The sequence below is a fragment of the Pseudozyma hubeiensis genome (assembly GCF_000403515.1).
Source record: "Pseudozyma hubeiensis SY62 DNA, scaffold: PHS35, whole genome shotgun sequence".
NCBI classification, from domain to species: domain Eukaryota; kingdom Fungi; phylum Basidiomycota; class Ustilaginomycetes; order Ustilaginales; family Ustilaginaceae; genus Pseudozyma; species Pseudozyma hubeiensis.
Genome location: NW_012133817.1, coordinates 116,948 through 132,895, shown reverse-complemented (window position 1 = coordinate 132,895; position 15,948 = coordinate 116,948). Strand labels below are relative to the sequence as shown.

Genomic DNA, 15,948 nt, shown 5'->3' with positions numbered 1-15,948 from the left:
AAGCAAGCAGTGGGTTGATGCTGAGGTATCGAGGCTACGTTCACAGTAGCGCTGAGAAATGCGATAGAATGATCACGAGCTGCAAAGGGAAGCTAGGGCGAAAGAGACAGCCGATGCGTCGGATCTGCAAGACGAGCGCCGATGGGTGTGAGGCGACCGCAACAGGATAGAGTGTGACCGAAAATGAGACGGTCAAGCCAAGGACATCTTGTTGACGGACTGCTGCAGTATGAGGTCGGGTAAGACGGTGTCACTCTGCAAATATAAGCGCGATCAACAGAGTTTGGATTCGGCGATGAGGTGCTGATGGTGGTACAAGACAGAATATCTTGAAGGCCAACACGCCGTTTCCAAAACGAACGGTACGTAGACGATCGCACCGTGTTGCTGGGGAGAGGACAGCGCTGGGACGGTGTCCGGGTGACTTTGCCGAGACGATGAGCGCGACGAGGCAAATGGCGATCGAGATCGATGCTGAAGCTGTGCTGCTGTCCAGATGAGACGACAAGTCGTCGGCTCGATGAAGGCACGCCGGGAAGAGAGAGAGGTCGGCGAAGGCGGTTCGGTGATGAAGTCGAACAGATGAGATGGAGATGCTGTACTGTATGATTCTTTGCGGCCGGCTGTGATGGGAGCGGCGGTGATGTGGGATGAGATGTACAAAAGATAGGTGGAAGGAGTAGAAAGGGAGCGGGATACAGTGTTGGCTCCTACAGTAGACACAAGAAGCAGCAGCACGCAGGCACCCAAGCGGCCTGGCAAACAGGGACACACAGACAGACAGACAGACAGACAGACAGACAGACAGACAGACAGACAGGCATGCATGCATGCACACAGCGCGAAAATGTCGAAACAGTCGCGGCGTCGGCGTCGGCAACGCAAGCAACGCAGACGAGCAGCCGCCAAAAGTAAAAAATAAAATAAAATAAACAGCAGCAGCCAGCTTGCAGAGTCTACAAGTGACAGGATATCCATGCATGATGCACGTACAGTTATTATAATACGCCCGCCAGCAGCCAGGTTGCAAATTAGAAGTATACTATGTTTCCGTTGCGAATTTTATTATACGACCCATTCTCTCGCATGTGCCGACGCGCGGAATCCTACGCCCACACGCACAAGCGAGCTCGCAAATCACATTTTGGCGGCTTGAGCAAGCCAACTCAACTGTCCAGTTGTACCAATACAGATGCGACGCTCGCTTCTTTCCGAGCCAAAGTCAAGGGCGACAGGTGTGTGTTCGGTTGACACGCTTTGCTCTGGTACATGCGCGCGAATCACGCAGAGTGATGGGTTTGCAGCTGGCAGCACGAGCCGGCTGGGAGCTCGTATGTTCTTGAACGAGCGTCTTGATTTGCAGCGGTCCATCCGCAGGCGTGCAGTGTGCGTGAAACTTCGGTACGGGACATACGTGTGTGGCGTCGTTGTTCGCTTCATCCCCACTGGTAACGTACACCGTCAACGTGGCAAACGAACTGGCGAGGCTGTAATCCCGCAGGTCCTCTTTTGCGGGAATGAGACAACAGGCCCTTTGGATTGCAGACCAGTCCGAGGATCCGGAAAGGCAGTCGCCTTTTCCAGACTCGCGCTTTGCCAGCTTGTTGCCTTGCTGTGGCCGACGACTGAAATGTCGGCTGAAGCTTCGCCAGCAGAAAGAGACAACAAGGCATCATATAGTCTATGTGTCTGCAATGGATCCAGGATTTTTCCGGATTCTGCAGTACGCCACGACAAATTTACTACTGTGTACACAGTTGCAGGCACGCCGGGTCGAATCTTCTGATGGTGATCCGACGTGACATGACGGATTGACTAGATTGAATTGCACAAGAAGCCCCTCTGTCTAGGTCAACTCGGCGACACAAACGACGCCGTGAATATGGGCACCTTACCGTGTCACTCTGAACACATCCAGTGAAGTTGGCAGCCGGTCGTGTCAGGTTCGGTGTTTCCGGAAGAGGAACACAATTTACATGAACAGATTCCAAGTGCGAAAAAGGGAGAGGAAAAAAAAGTGGCGTCGCACGTGTGGAAGCTGGTTTAAGTTGGGGCCCAGCGGCCATTCTGTCAGGTCATTTACCATGCCAGCGTTGGCCGTTTCGAGCGGAGACACGGACAATAGGGCGGAGATGGCCGAAATCCAGGCCGTCTGAAACGTACTGACTGTATCCACTCCGCCACCGCTTCACGGGATCTGCATGAATGGTCCTTTGACTTGCCGCTTCCTTGCCACGAGGATCGATTCCGACAGGGACACGGAGGTCAGCTACTGTAAGTCTTTGGTGCCGTTTCTGACACGGTCGTGCCTGGCGGAGTTGCGGCCGCCTCGATCCTCGTCATGACATGCAGGCATACAGTATACTATGCAACGACTTCTGTATCGTTGGCAATGTTTGTGACAGATCGAGCGGATGCAAACAGTGGTTAGCTATTGATGCCGTTGGTAATCAAGAACAATTGAGTTCAACTCATCAAACGCCGCTTTGTGTCAGAGCGTGGGATCCGCTGACACGGTCGCCGTTCGTGTCGATGGTCGGTCTTCCTGTTCGCAATAGGCGCTCGACTCGTGCCTCGTCTTTGATATCGCGAGCACTATGGATGCTGCATGGCTACGACGCTACCAGCGTGAAAGTAGCTAGCTCTCTGACAGCAAGCTTCGACACAGTGTAGCTGAGCATGTGCAAGTGACGGCAAAGACGGTGGGGAAGCAAGGCGAGCGGCTTTTTCTGCAAGGATGTTGCTGCGACGTGTTGCCGCGGCCTGTCTTGTCGCTTCTTCAGGTGCTTCTGCTCTGATGGATCTAGCGCGCCTTCGCCTAGGTTTTGACGTCCAAACGCCAACCTGCATGCTGCATGATCCGCAAACCCGCTGTACCCGGACAAACATTTGCCCCTTGCTTGCGAACTTTGCTTACATGAGAGCTGCCACAGTCCCTCCTCCAATCAGTGAGCCACAGATCAGGATCAGGGCGAGACAACAAGATCGTTTGAGACATGACAGCCAATGAAGGTTGATGCATCCATAGCCAGGCACCCGCTGCAGGAGGGCCCAAGACTACGTTCTAACAGCGTGAATCTAAATGGATCAGGCGACACGCGACACATCGGGCACCGATCCATACCATGATTGGATTTTTTGGTCGATTCTCCACTTTTCGACTGCGCTCAAAGGACGCTTTTCTTCTTCTGTCTTCGTCTTCTTCTCGTCACCGTCCAACCCTACCATCTTGCTTGTGCACATTCGACTGCACATCAGGTATACGACATGGTCGAGATCAGCATTCAGAAGCGACCGCTCGCTGGCGTCGAGCTCGAATCGGCGCAGCACAAGTACTTTCGCAAGACAGCCCGCGGAAAGGTCCTCAAGATCCTGCGCGAGAGGTACCTCCGCGACGACATCGCCTGTGGCAGCCGCGCCTGCGAACGATGCCATCACCTCCATGCCGATCTGCAGAGACAAGCTCAGGATAATGGCTCTCAAAGGAAGATCTTTCTCGATCCCACCGGCTTGAAAAACACCAAAGTAGACCGCAACCACTACCTCGTCCTCGACACCAACGCATTTCTTCATCAGATGGATCTCATCGAGAACCCGAGCTTCACAGATGTCATCGTGCTGCAAACAGTTGCAGATGAAGTCCGTCACAGGAGTCTGCCTCTTTTCAACCGCTTGAAGAACCTCATCGCCGATCCTGACCGTAGATTTTGGGTGTTTTACAACGACTTTGGCCGCGACACTGCCGTGCTCCAACAGCAAGACGAATCCCCCAACGATCGCAACGACAGGGCTATCCGCACAGCAGCCAAATGGTACAGGACTCATCTCATGGCGTCCACTGGTCCAGGTTCGTCCATAAAAGCCAACCTCGATGTGCTGCTCATCTCCGACGACCAGGACAACGTGCAACGCGCCCTCAAAGACGACATTCGTGCCATGTCCGTCCGCGACTACATCGAAGGCCTAGACAATGCAGACCAACTTCTGGATCTGCTTTCTTCGCGCTCGCTCGTGTCCGGCTCTGGTGGCAGCGAGAAGCGCGCAGTCCTCTATCCCGAACATCTGCCGCAGAACCAGGTCACCGCCGGTGTCAAGTCTGGCCAGCTGCTTCAAGGCTTCTTCAACGCAAATCCGTACAACTACCTCGAGGCCACCGTTCGATCAGGTCAGCTGACACGCCCTATCCTGCTCGTCGGTCGCGAATCCATGAACCGCGCCGTCGACGGAGACATCGTCGCCGTGCAGATGCTGCCCAAAGACCAGTGGAAGAGTGCAACCGAAGAGGTCATCGATGCCGACGCAGCGCTCAAGGACGATGACGCCGAAGACGCCGACGGAGAGGGTGGTGCTGATGACGATATCGAAGCGCGACTCGCAAGGAAGGAAGTAGCCGACGCAGAGGCCAATGCACGCTCCTCGCGCGGCGAACCGCAACCCACCGGTAAGGTCGTCGGCATCGTGCGCCGCAACTGGAGGTCGTACGTCGCTCACGTCGACGTCAACTCGGTCAACTCCTCTGCGCTTTCAAGCCTTGGTGCGCAGACAGTGTTTGCCACCCCTGTCGACCGTAAACTTCCTCGAATCCGCATCCGAACTCGTCAGGCGAAAGATCTCATGGGCCAAAAGATCCTCATCGCACTCGACGCATGGCGACCGACGTCGCGCTACCCCGACGGCCACTTTGTCCGCGCGCTCGGTCAAGCCGAGAGCAAAGAGGCAGAGCAGGAGTCTCTGTTGCTCGAGCACGATGTACCGTATCGCCCATTCAGCAAGGCTATCCTCGATTGTTTGCCTGCCGAGGGTGACACGTGGGTTGTTCCACCCAAGGACATGACGCACCGCGCTTGGAGGGACAGGGTCGACATACGTGACGAAATCATCTGCTCCATCGATCCCCCCGGATGCCAAGACATTGACGACGCACTGCACGCCAAGCAGCTGCCCAACGGCAACATCGAGGCCGGCGTCCACATCGCCGACGTCTCGTACTTTGTGCGGCCCGACAACCCGATGGACTCGGAAGCATCCAGTCGCGGTACCACGGTCTACCTCGTCGACAAACGTATCGACATGCTTCCACATCTTCTCGGTACCAACCTGTGCTCTCTTCGACCTTACGTGGAACGACTCGCTTTCAGCGCAGTGTGGGAGATGACACCGGACGCCGAGATCGTCAATGTTCGATTCCACAAATCGGTCATCGCATCCAAAGCTGCTTTCACCTACGAAGAGGCGCAATTGCGCAAGGATGACAAATCCAAAACCGACGCCATCACTCAGTCGATCCGCCTGCTCAACTCGCTCGCCAAGAAGCTCAAACAAAAGCGTATGGATGCAGGTGCACTCAACCTCGCCTCGCCCGAAGTACGCATCCATCTCGATTCGTCCGAATCCGCCGCACCGATCGATGTGGAGCAGAAGGAGATGAGAGAGACCAACTCGTTGGTGGAGGAGTTCATGCTTCTCGCCAACGTCTCTGTCGCAGAAAGGATCTACGAGGTTTTCCCCATGACCGCTGTTCTGCGAAGACACTTGCCTCCACCGCGAACGAATTTCGAGACTCTGCAGGATATCCTCCTCAAACGACGCAACCTTTCGCTCGACGTGTCCAGCTCCGGCGCCCTCGCCGCTTCGTTGGACGAGTGCGTCGATTCGAAAGACGCTACGTTCAACACGTTGGTGCGTATCATGGCGACACGATGCATGCTGAGTGCCGAGTATTTCTGTTCGGGCAGCGTGGCGAGGGATACCTTTAGTCATTACGGATTGGCAGCGGGGATGTATACGCATTTCACCTCTCCCATTCGAAGGTACGCCGACGTGTTGGCGCATCGTCAGTTGGCAGCTGCGATCAACTACGAACCGCTCCATCCGAGTTTGCACTCCAAGGACTACGTCGACGACGTGCTCAAGGTGGTGAACAAGAGGCATAGGAGTGCACAGCAGGCGGGTAGGGCGTCGGTGGAGTTCTATGTCGGGTTGAGCATTGCTGAGCGCAACGCTGGTAAAGAGGGCGAGATGATGCAGGCGAGCGCGTACGTGATCAGGGTGTTCAGGAACGGTCTCGCCGTGTTTGTCAATCAGTTCGGATTGGAAGGTCTGATCACGTTTAGGGAGGAGGTCGAGTTCGATCAGGAGAACTACGAGGTGCGCATTCCGAAACACGTGAGCGGGTTGACGAGGGATTTGAAGCTGGGCATTTTCGACATGTGTACGGTCAAGATCGGCGTCACCAAGGATGCCAACACCAAGCGTGGGAAGGTTAGCATGCATTTGGTCGGTTAGACGTGGAGGAGGAATGACATTTTGTTGAAGCCGATCAATGCACTGTAAAAGACGTTTTCGATTAGAGAGAATGAAGTGAGGAACAGAACAAAGCACATTTTAGCAGGATATGAACAAGAATGGAGGGGGAGGAACAGAACGAAACACTTTCTTAGGGCTGCGACATGTGCGCCGCCTTCGCCACGCTCGGATCCACCGACACCGTCGTCGCCGTCGCGGGCGCTACCTTCAACCCATCAATGTTCCCCACCAGTGGATCAAACACCTTCCTCTTCCCATCTCCGCTCGTCACCGATTTGCTCCCAGTCTCCTTCACTATCACGACATTAACCACCAGGGCAATCACGCACACGGTCACGATGACCAACACCAGCGTGCGCGTTTTCCCCAACCGAAATTTCGTTGAGATGGGACGATTTTCGACGCTTTTGTGGTTTGTGATGAGTTGACTGGCGATCACGTCCGCTTTGGGAAGGGGCCGGGTGTGCCAGGTGTTGAGTTGGAATGGTGGATCTGGATGGACGGGGCGGTTAGGAAAAACCTTCCAACGCGGTTTCTCGTTCATCTCCAAGAAGGAGGTTTCCTCGATCCTCGAGGGTTTGGGTGAGAGCACGTCTTCCCACTCGTCCTCCTTGGTTGGTTGGAGTAGCATCTTCTTTAACCCGACTTTTCTAGCTGGGGTGGGGGAAACTAAAGGACCTTTGGTGTGGGAAGGGAACCAACTGGTACGTGTCAGAATGCCTCCCCACCCATCACGTCTTTCCTCTTCTACGCCAGGTTTTATCCGACGAGAAGGTGGGTGAAGGGCGGAACGAAAAACCGAGGCAAAGGAGGATTTGACCTTTGCCTCGGCGCGCGAAGATTTGCAATCCAACCCACGAATCGCTGCAACAGGAAGACGTCTGACGACAGACACTACTTCTCCTTTCTGCTGCTGCTTTGGAGCATCGTTGCGCTGGGTGGTGGTGTCGAAATCGAACCCACCCAAGAGACTTCCGTTGGGACTGGAAGGTGCGACGTCTCCCAGTTGACTCGTCTTTGGGCCCATCAAGCCTTCCTTCTCCTTGATCGATGCGTTTCGCTTCACCTCTGTCTCCACCCCCGCAACTTTTATCGCAGAACTCGCCTTCGCAGCCATCCTATTCTCCTCCACCACCTTGGTACGCGCATGGTGATTCGCCTCAAACCGCACCCACGTCGGCAAGTTGAAAATCTTTCTCTCCGCCGTCATCACTTCAAACTCGCCCACCGTTGTACCCATACTCGTATCTGGACTTTTGACGTCGAACGCTGAACCCGGTGGAGAGCAAGTCTCTCCAAATCGGTGCGTTTTTCGTTTTGCACCTAGCGCCTTGAGCGTTGCACTTAGGGGTTCCATCTCGTCGACTTCTTCCAGTCGATGGTGGAGGAGGGAGTCGATGCTGGCTTGGGTGGGGGTGTGCAGCTGTTCGGCACGCCGCGGGGTGAGTGGGCTTCCCGGGGATAGGAGGATCGACAGCTCGTCCGCACGGGCGGCTGAGGTGAACCCCCTCCATCCCATTCTCTTTCGCAGATTGGAGGGACGAGAAGTGGGCGATCGAGAAGACGGATTGATGCAGGTGGACGAGAGGCTTCGGATCAGCGTTCGACGCGGGAAGAGGGGTGAGGACGGGGTAGGCGATTTGCTGGTCAGCATGATCGAGACCGTCGCCGAGGGGGAGGATGCAGTGGACAACGGTCGAGTGGAGGGGGAGAGTGGGATGGACATCGCATTGAGCAGACGATGCACCGAGCTGGTCGGACGGGCGGAGGTGGAGAGCGTGGACGAACGATGACGACAAGTAGCAGGCGCGACGGTGGGCGAGACATGGACGTTGAAGAGCGACGCTTTGGGTGTCAAGGCCGCTTCTTCTTCCTCCGAGTCCTCATCGTCTTCGAAACACGACCGCACTGAACCAGCGTCCGACGGCTTGGTTGCATCGGTAGAAGAAGAGACAGGAGGAGCATCCAGAGGACGCTTTTTGGACTTAGGTCGAGGAGCAGGTTGAAGCTTGAACGAGCTGGCGTTGGTGTTGGATTGCAGCATCTTGACGAGGTCGAAGAGAATGTGAGTCAATGCGGTGAGGACGGAAAGAAAATCCATTCCGGAACCAGGCCAGCTGTATATATCTGCTGCGCTGCCAGCTAGATCCACCATCCGCCTTGACAGCGTCAAGGCAGCAGCCTCATCCTGACCCTCGACATCAAAGGGAATGCAAATCGGCACAAAGGGAAGAAAGAGTTGGTCGAGCCAGAACAGCTTCCAAGAACGGGGCTCTGTTGGACAAAGGGCAATCGACCCTTTGTTGTGCCTCGGCATCACGGGGTGGGCGCAGTTGGACAGATGTAATGAGATGCGGTTCGGCACGGTGTCGTGCGGATTTCCCTTTGTGCGTCGGCATGACTATATCGCTTCGATACCTCGTGACGGAGCTGCACGCCAGTCGAAAAGTGACGATTCGAGTTTGTGATTGCAGACAGAGCAAAGTAGGCTACATGGATACAGTGTCGTCGTTCTTACATGGTGGTTCAGTCTCGGATCGTGTATCGATGAAGAGACCTCTACGAGACAGTGATTGGAGCGCAGGCTCACTTGTTGAGTTCGGCAGATCGCTTAGCGAGCTCTTCGCGGCCTATGGGGTTTGGGATAGCAAAGGAAAACGCGAGTGTCAGCCTTGGCAGTCGCTCAACGATGCAAGCTGGCCAGGGTAATTGTGCACTTACTGAGGGGCTCCTCGAGGTTTTCAGCGTTGACGACGGCGGGACCGGGCTTTCCACCGCCAAAGACACCTTCCTTGAGACCCGAGTTGAGGGCAGGGTCGGTGCTAGGGTCGTTGGCTGCATGAAGAATGAACAGACAAGACAGCGACAAGGAGGATTGTAAGCGAGTGTTTGCTGACGGATGCGATATGCATCTGCGGTATGCAAACTTACTGGTAGCTGGGTGGGGCCTGCGCCAGATCAACGGAAGAGTAGAGTGATTCGTATTAGTTGTGTTGAAACGCATGCGCATGCGAGCAGTGTAGCACTCACTGGATGGTGAAGGACTGCTCCTCGCCCTTGTTCTGGTTGTTCGAGTCGGACATCGTTGGCAAAAATAAGGTTTCGTGTATGAAAGGGCAAAGACAAAGGTAAAGTTTGTGATGATGGTGTCGGGAAGGACAAAGGGAAAGGATAGAGTCGGTGGGGCTGAAACGCACTGATTGCATATGGATTGCATCAGGGTCCAAGCGTTGGCTGAGTTTCTCTGCGCTCCAGCCGTGTCGGGCAGCGCGAAAGTGGTGCAAAGCTGGTGCAAGCTGCGCTGACTGCGCCTCAAGACGTCATCCGGCCACGCCATTTTCGACAAGCTATCCTCCACCGTTTTGAATTTTTAGCCTAATGTTAGATGACTCAAGCGCACATGTAGACTTTGAATTTTATAGTTCCGGCGGCCAGAATAGGCAAGTTGAGCTCACAGGCTGGAGTCGAGACCCTCTTGAAGGTTTGCTGCAGCCCTGCATAGTAGGCTCGGTCTTGTTTTTCGAACCGACGCGCTGCATACTGTCTCGGGTACGCGTCGATGGGTGTGTGTTTCTCAACCCCTGAGTGATTTTTGGGAAAGGCCGCACAAGATCGACCATGCATACAGCATAGAGTACTGGAGCTGCGCTTCATATAGTGTCATGAGGGGATTTGTTGTTTGACCCTCCCACCTGATGTCGATCCGGCAGTCACTCATTTTGCGGGGTTGCATTGCCAGCAGGCAACTGTTCAGCTAGCCTGTCACTGAGTCAAGACCGATGTGTTAAGTGAGGACTCGTGCCTTAGACAAACGTGACCGGTCGTGTGCTTCCCTTCCATGGAGGGCTAGTCGAACTTTCTGTCCAGGTTGGCTCCTCGGCTTGACCGCACTTTGAAGTTGCGACGTCCCTTCTGACCACCACCTTTCGGCTCCTCCGCCCAATCACTCGACCCACTCATGCGGTGACGCCTCAGCACAGCTCCTGTGAGCATCGGCTAAGCCACCTCAGCTCACCATGCCTCCACCTTCCAAAGGCACAAGCGATGGCGCATCCGACGACCATCACAAACGCACTTCGCCAGCACCGCCTCGTCCTTCCAGCCTCTCGCTAAGAGCACCTCGATCAGCAAGCGTACAGCAGCTCGTATCAAGATGGGAAGCTCAACCGGATCCTTCTTCATCCACGTCCCTCACATCGTCCAAATCGGCTGCTCCACCACCGATCAGCTCAGCGCTCACGTCCACAAGCACCGACTTTGGACCCGCACCAGCGCATCGCGCCCTCCTCGCCAATGCTGTCAATGCCACAAACGGTACACTCGGCCCACTCGATTGGACGCCCAAGTACGGCCTGCCTTCGGACCCACCTCGTCCGCCAGCATTGCGCGTCACCACAAAGCCTTCAGTACCAGCATCGCCCAGGTCACCAAGCAGACCAAAACCGTTCTCAGATTCAAATAAAGTCTCTCCCGCCAATCCTCACCAGCGACGTCACCTCGTGCCTCTTCGATCAGTCCAACCTGCTCAGACAATACCTTCTCCTGTCTCTCCCTCTCCCGACAGCGCTCTCCCTTCTCGAGCCGAGCGACCACCTGCATCACCTTCAGCCTTCTCGCCAACAACGCATGACACTTCCTACACGCTACAGTCCACCGTCGACACCATCGCATCCAACACTCCACTCGTGCGCAGCAAAGCTGCTCCCAAATCCGACCCCATTCATATCTCTGAACATGGTGCCTCCCTTATACCAGCTGCTCTCCCTCCGCACACCTCAGCCTCGTTCCATTCAGACCAACACTCTTCCAAAGCGCCGCTTTCAGCTAGCGTACGCATCTCCCAACCAGCAACCTCAAATGAGCGTACCAATCTCCGAGCCCCCAGGGAGGGCCTTGCCAGACCTTCCTCCAATGCGCACATCTTTGATCTCGACGCTAAGCTCCGACTCGGAACTAGCAAGTACCTCCCTTCCTCCTTCCGTGACAATATACCCGCACGAGCTGCACAGATACCCGAGCGTTCCAGCTCCCACCTCTCCGCTCCTTCTCCCGCAACGCCGAGCGGACAAGCCAACCAAGATTGGTCTGCAGAAGATCCAAGCAGCATTCCTTTGCTTCCAGCAACTTCGACTCAGGAACTACCCCTGATCAGCTCGTCTGTCAGAGCACAGGCGACTTTGTGGAAAGATCTCGTATCTAACGAGATCGCCCAGGGCGCAGTATGCTCCCTCGTAGACGCCGACGCGCTTCCTGTTGCCGCTGACGACGTCTTCTGCAGGGACGCTGCTCTCATTCACCTTCCCGCCTTGGAAGAGTACCTCAGAAACCCTTTCGTCTTTGGCGAACCCATCTTTTCCGATTCCGACTTGGTCTGCACTGATCAGGAGAAGCAGCTCTTTGGCCTGGATCCACAGTTCATGATCGATGCTGCATCACCGTCTCCGCAAACCTCTCGAATTGGCGCCCTCGACACTGAAAAGTCCAATCCGAGCAAGTCTCGAACAAAGTCCAAGCTGCCACAGCTCGAGGTGGCCGGAGGTCAGATCAACTGCCCCGCTCTACTCTACACTTCCAGTGTCGACTCACCCACGACCTCCAACAAAGACGAGAGTCTCAGGCGCCGTCGAGGAGCTCGTACCTCCCAGCAACTGCCAGCAGATACGCAGCCGTCCAAGACCAAACGTCACAAGCACAGCAGCACGTCGCATACCGACGAGATGGATCCTTTGCTTGCTGTCGCCACTGGCGGCAAGAAGAAGAGCCGGGATGACGACCCAGACGATCCAGCTGACGACATGACTGTCGTAGACGCTAGAGAGGACCGCGAACTCGAAAGCGATGATGACGCTACGCTCAAGGCTGATGACGCTCTCCAAGCACAAAAGGTGGCCAGCCGCATCTCGGCTCGTGTCGCCGAGAGCAAGGTTGCGGGCAATGGAAGTGCACTTCCATCCGAAGGTGTATCCAGCAAATTCTCTACCCTCTCGAATCCGGTGACGCGCAAGCACATGTTCCCGCCTCTCATGCTCCTCAAGAAGAACAATCTCGACGAACTCAAGTCCAATGCCATCGGTCCTCGCAGACCTCCAGGTGGCATCTGGGCTATCGGCTGGCTGGGCATCATTTTCGACACCGTCATTGGCGTGGAAGGTAGCACTTTTGCTGCCGGCATCCTCCGTCTCGAATCGCTCCGAGATCTCTTCCAGATCATGACGGTCCAACTTCATTTCCAGCGCTACTTTGACAGCAGCGATCCCACTTCCACTACGAGCAAGTTCTTCAAGTTCCTTCTCCAGACACTTCCTGCCTTTCTCGGTTTCGACCTTGTCTCGGTGTTTGGCTACGCCGTCATCTTTTTCGTCGTCTGGATCGTCATCACCGCCTTGGCTCTCTGGCGATTCTGGCGCATGACCAAGGCGCACAACCCCAACAAGACCGTCGAAGGCTACGACTCGCAGGGATGGATCTACAAGAGCGCTTCTCGAGGAACACGCTTCGCAAACACATGCTTGGTCTTCGTCCTGGGTCTTCTCTACCTGCCGCTCAGCAAGCTGGCCGTCGATGCTCTCGTCTGGTCGAGCGACTTTTGGCCTGTGCCCAATCCGTACAAGGGCGGAATCGACGATCCGGTGCCCGGTCCTCTGCTGGGCGACCCCGATCTCTGGCATGCTCCGCTCGACTTTTGCTACACAACCACCATGCGCAAAGATGCATTCAACTGGGCTTACGTTATATTGCCGCTTGCGGTCCTCACCATCATCTTCTACACGCTTTGGTATCCCTACAAGCTGATGATGACCATCAAGGAGATGCTGCCCAATGTCAGCAAGTTCAACGAGCTCGGCAGGAAACGGAGCGAAGAAGAGATGCAGATCTACTACCATCGCCTTCTCAATCGCGACAAATCGCCCTTCAACTTTCTCTACAACTCGTACCATCGCAAATGGGGCTACTACAAGCCGCTCTACATTTTGTTGTTTAAGCTCTCCAATCTGCTCATCATCGGTGTGCTGGCCAAGGACAACTGCCTCTTCCGATCGTTCCGTACGAGGACCATGCTGGTCGTTCAGCAGGGCGCACTCATAGCCGTCATGGCATCGTTGCTCGGAGTGCATCTCATAATACGACCCTTTGTCGACAAGATTGGAAACCGATCCGAAATGGTCTCGCGTATCGGCTACGTTTTGACCGCCACCATTGGTCTGCTCGTGGCCCTCAATGTGCAGGGTTCTACCGTCTACAACACTACGATCCTTTACATCATTCAAGGCTTTACCTACGGTGGAAACATCTATTTTGCCCTCTTGGGCATGTCGTTCGTCGCTCACCAGGTCAAACGGTGGCAGAGTCGTGTCGACTATACAATCGACATTTTCTCGCCCTTGCTTGACATCACCAAGCACATCAAGCGCCGTGTGTGGGAAGAGACGCTGTCGATTCTGATCCTATGCGGTCGAGAGTACCACATGCCGCTCGAACAGGTCATTGCCTTTTCCGTGTCCGACGAGGACAAATGGCCGCCTTACCTGATCGACTTCCAGGGCTCCGTGGCAGAGCGTCACATCGAAAACCTCAAGGTCGTCAAGCAGATCGGCATCGAGGCTTACCGAAGCGAGGTCGACATCTCTCGTACAGAAGAAGGTGTCTATCGGCAGAAACTCATCCGCACCATACAAAGAGACTATACGGGTCCCGATGCCTACTGGCGACCACAGGAGCCGCCTTTCCCGTCTGGTGTCATGTCGTTCTTCGGCAAAGCTTTCATGGTGCCTTTTCCGCCTACGCTTGTTGTGCGCTACGACGAAGGTGGTGACCACAGCTTGACATTGTCTCGAGTGGAAGATTTTGAAGCTTTCATCCAGCAAAACTCGGATGCCGAGATCGTCGGCAAAAGGATGGTGCGGCAAGCCTTGCGCGCATTGGAAGGTCAGAAGGTGCTGTGTCCGTACGTCTCGTCGGTGCAAATTGGCGATCCCACCAGTGGACTGGCCTTTGTCGACAAGATGTTTGGGCGTATCTCGGACCGTCGCAAAGCTTTACCAAGATTTGGAAGGCTCGGATCCGGTGGCGGTCGGTCAGAGTACGTGCTTGCGACGCCGATCTCGTACGTAGAAGGTACAGTCAAGATTGAAAGGCGCAACGAATTCAACTGGGCCGGCTACAATTTCGACGGTGGATTCGAGGTCTCGATCGTCTACGAGGACGGCAGGATGAAGGAGACCTCGGGAGCTATCACTTTGGTGCGAAGGCGACTCGAGGTGAGCGCGTCACGCGTCCTTGGTCTCACCGAAGACTTTGACATGAACCCCACCCTCTCGCGCTTCCTGCAAGACAATGAACGGCTGGTCATCGACCGTGCACCTCTGGTGGAGAAGGTGCTACGCAAGTACCGACGTCATTTCGAGCGCGAAGCGCTGTGGAAGGAGCGTGTGCTTCCTTATTCCTTCTTGACGGATGTCTTTGACAATGACGGACTCAGTCCTTTGGGTCTGCGCATGGCGTTGGTCGAAACGGGATGTGGACGGAGCATGCGCAACTTGCCCATGGAGTACGAAGGAAGCATCACGCTGATGTACGAGCGATTGGCGGCTATCAATCGCTCGCCCGCCCATCGCTTTTGGTGGATCTTCTTTGATGAGATCTGGCGGCTAAACAGTAACGACTACAGCCTGTTGCGCAAGTACAGACGCAGCTTTTCGCCGCAGTATCCGACATCGATCGCCTATCGTCCCATGCCAAGGCAAGATCTGGAGGAGTTTTTGCGCAAACGTGGCCTGTGGAAGAAGAAAGGCGCCAAGGGAGGGCCATTCAACCGGGGTCTGTTGAACCGGATCTACTTTTCACTCAACGAGATCGTCTTTGCGGGCCATTCCGATGCACGCGCGGTCAATCCGCGAAGAGGCTGGTCCGACCAACATCACCGCAAAGGTGGCCGAGTGTCCGACCCTCGCAAGGACGAAAATCCTTTCTTGGACCCGGTCGACTCTGACCTGCGGCGAGCAGCAACGATCAAAGTCGGTCTGGGTCACGATGCGACGCAAGCAACACGACGAGATTTCTCGACGATCGACGACGATCCTTCGCACTCATCTCAGCTCACGTCTTCCTCAGCTGCGCTATCACCCGGTGCGCACCACCAAAAGGAAGAAAGATCATGGGGGTTGACGGCCAACCCGTCGATCACGCCTTCGCAGTACACGGGTGGTGGCACCGCCTACTCGAACGACAGCGTCATCGTCCGCACCGCCTACCGATGGGAGCAACGCATGGACGGGTACGCGACGGACACACCCTGGCAGCGGTTCAAGGTGAGATCGTTGCAGTGGCTATCGCTGCATCCAGTAGTGGTCAAGTTTGACCGCGAAAAGCTGTACCTTTACCTCAAGCTCGTGGAGGCGCAAGGCGAGGATGGGAAGAGGGTGAGGAGGTACGAGCTGCTCAAACCGGCTTGTAGGCCGACGTGATGGCAACGAAGAGACGATTACGGGGTACACTGATGAATGAGCTGCAATGTCATTGAATGGGTATCATTGGTTAAGGGTATCGAAGCGAGGTCTAGTGTGCCTGTGAAGAGTGATGCCGATAGCTGAGCAAGTCTTGAGCGGTCGGTGTGTACTTCTAACGAGAGCACTAGGTGTGCGT

The 15,948-nt window shown here is 55.3% G+C and overlaps 4 protein-coding genes across 4 annotated transcripts; 3 read left to right on the top strand and 1 right to left on the bottom strand.

Moving 5' to 3' along the window:
• Window positions 1-1,333: 1,333 nt before the first annotated feature.
• Window positions 1,334-1,802, top strand: PHSY_003416 (hypothetical protein; the record flags this gene model as incomplete). Its single annotated transcript, XM_012334036.1, has 2 exons — window positions 1,334-1,448; window positions 1,546-1,802. 2 exons carry the CDS (start codon window positions 1,334-1,336, stop codon window positions 1,800-1,802), a joined length of 372 nt encoding a protein of 123 aa, XP_012189426.1.
• A 1,465-nt stretch (window positions 1,803-3,267) lies between these two features.
• On the top strand, window positions 3,268-6,285 carry PHSY_003415 (hypothetical protein; the record flags this gene model as incomplete). Its single annotated transcript, XM_012334035.1, has 1 exon — window positions 3,268-6,285. The coding sequence occupies one exon, from the start codon at window positions 3,268-3,270 to the stop codon at window positions 6,283-6,285; it is 3,018 nt and encodes a 1,005-aa protein (XP_012189425.1).
• Window positions 6,286-6,436: 151 nt separating this feature from the next.
• PHSY_003414 (hypothetical protein) lies at window positions 6,437-9,389 on the bottom strand (the record flags this gene model as incomplete). Its single annotated transcript, XM_012334034.1, has 4 exons — window positions 6,437-8,580; window positions 9,028-9,141; window positions 9,238-9,254; window positions 9,337-9,389. The coding sequence occupies 4 exons, from the start codon at window positions 9,387-9,389 to the stop codon at window positions 6,437-6,439; spliced, it is 2,328 nt and encodes a 775-aa protein (XP_012189424.1).
• Window positions 9,390-10,322: 933 nt separating this feature from the next.
• On the top strand, window positions 10,323-15,770 carry PHSY_003413 (hypothetical protein; the record flags this gene model as incomplete). Its single annotated transcript, XM_012334033.1, has 1 exon — window positions 10,323-15,770. One exon carries the CDS (start codon window positions 10,323-10,325, stop codon window positions 15,768-15,770), a length of 5,448 nt encoding a protein of 1,815 aa, XP_012189423.1.
• Window positions 15,771-15,948: the final 178 nt, after the last annotated feature.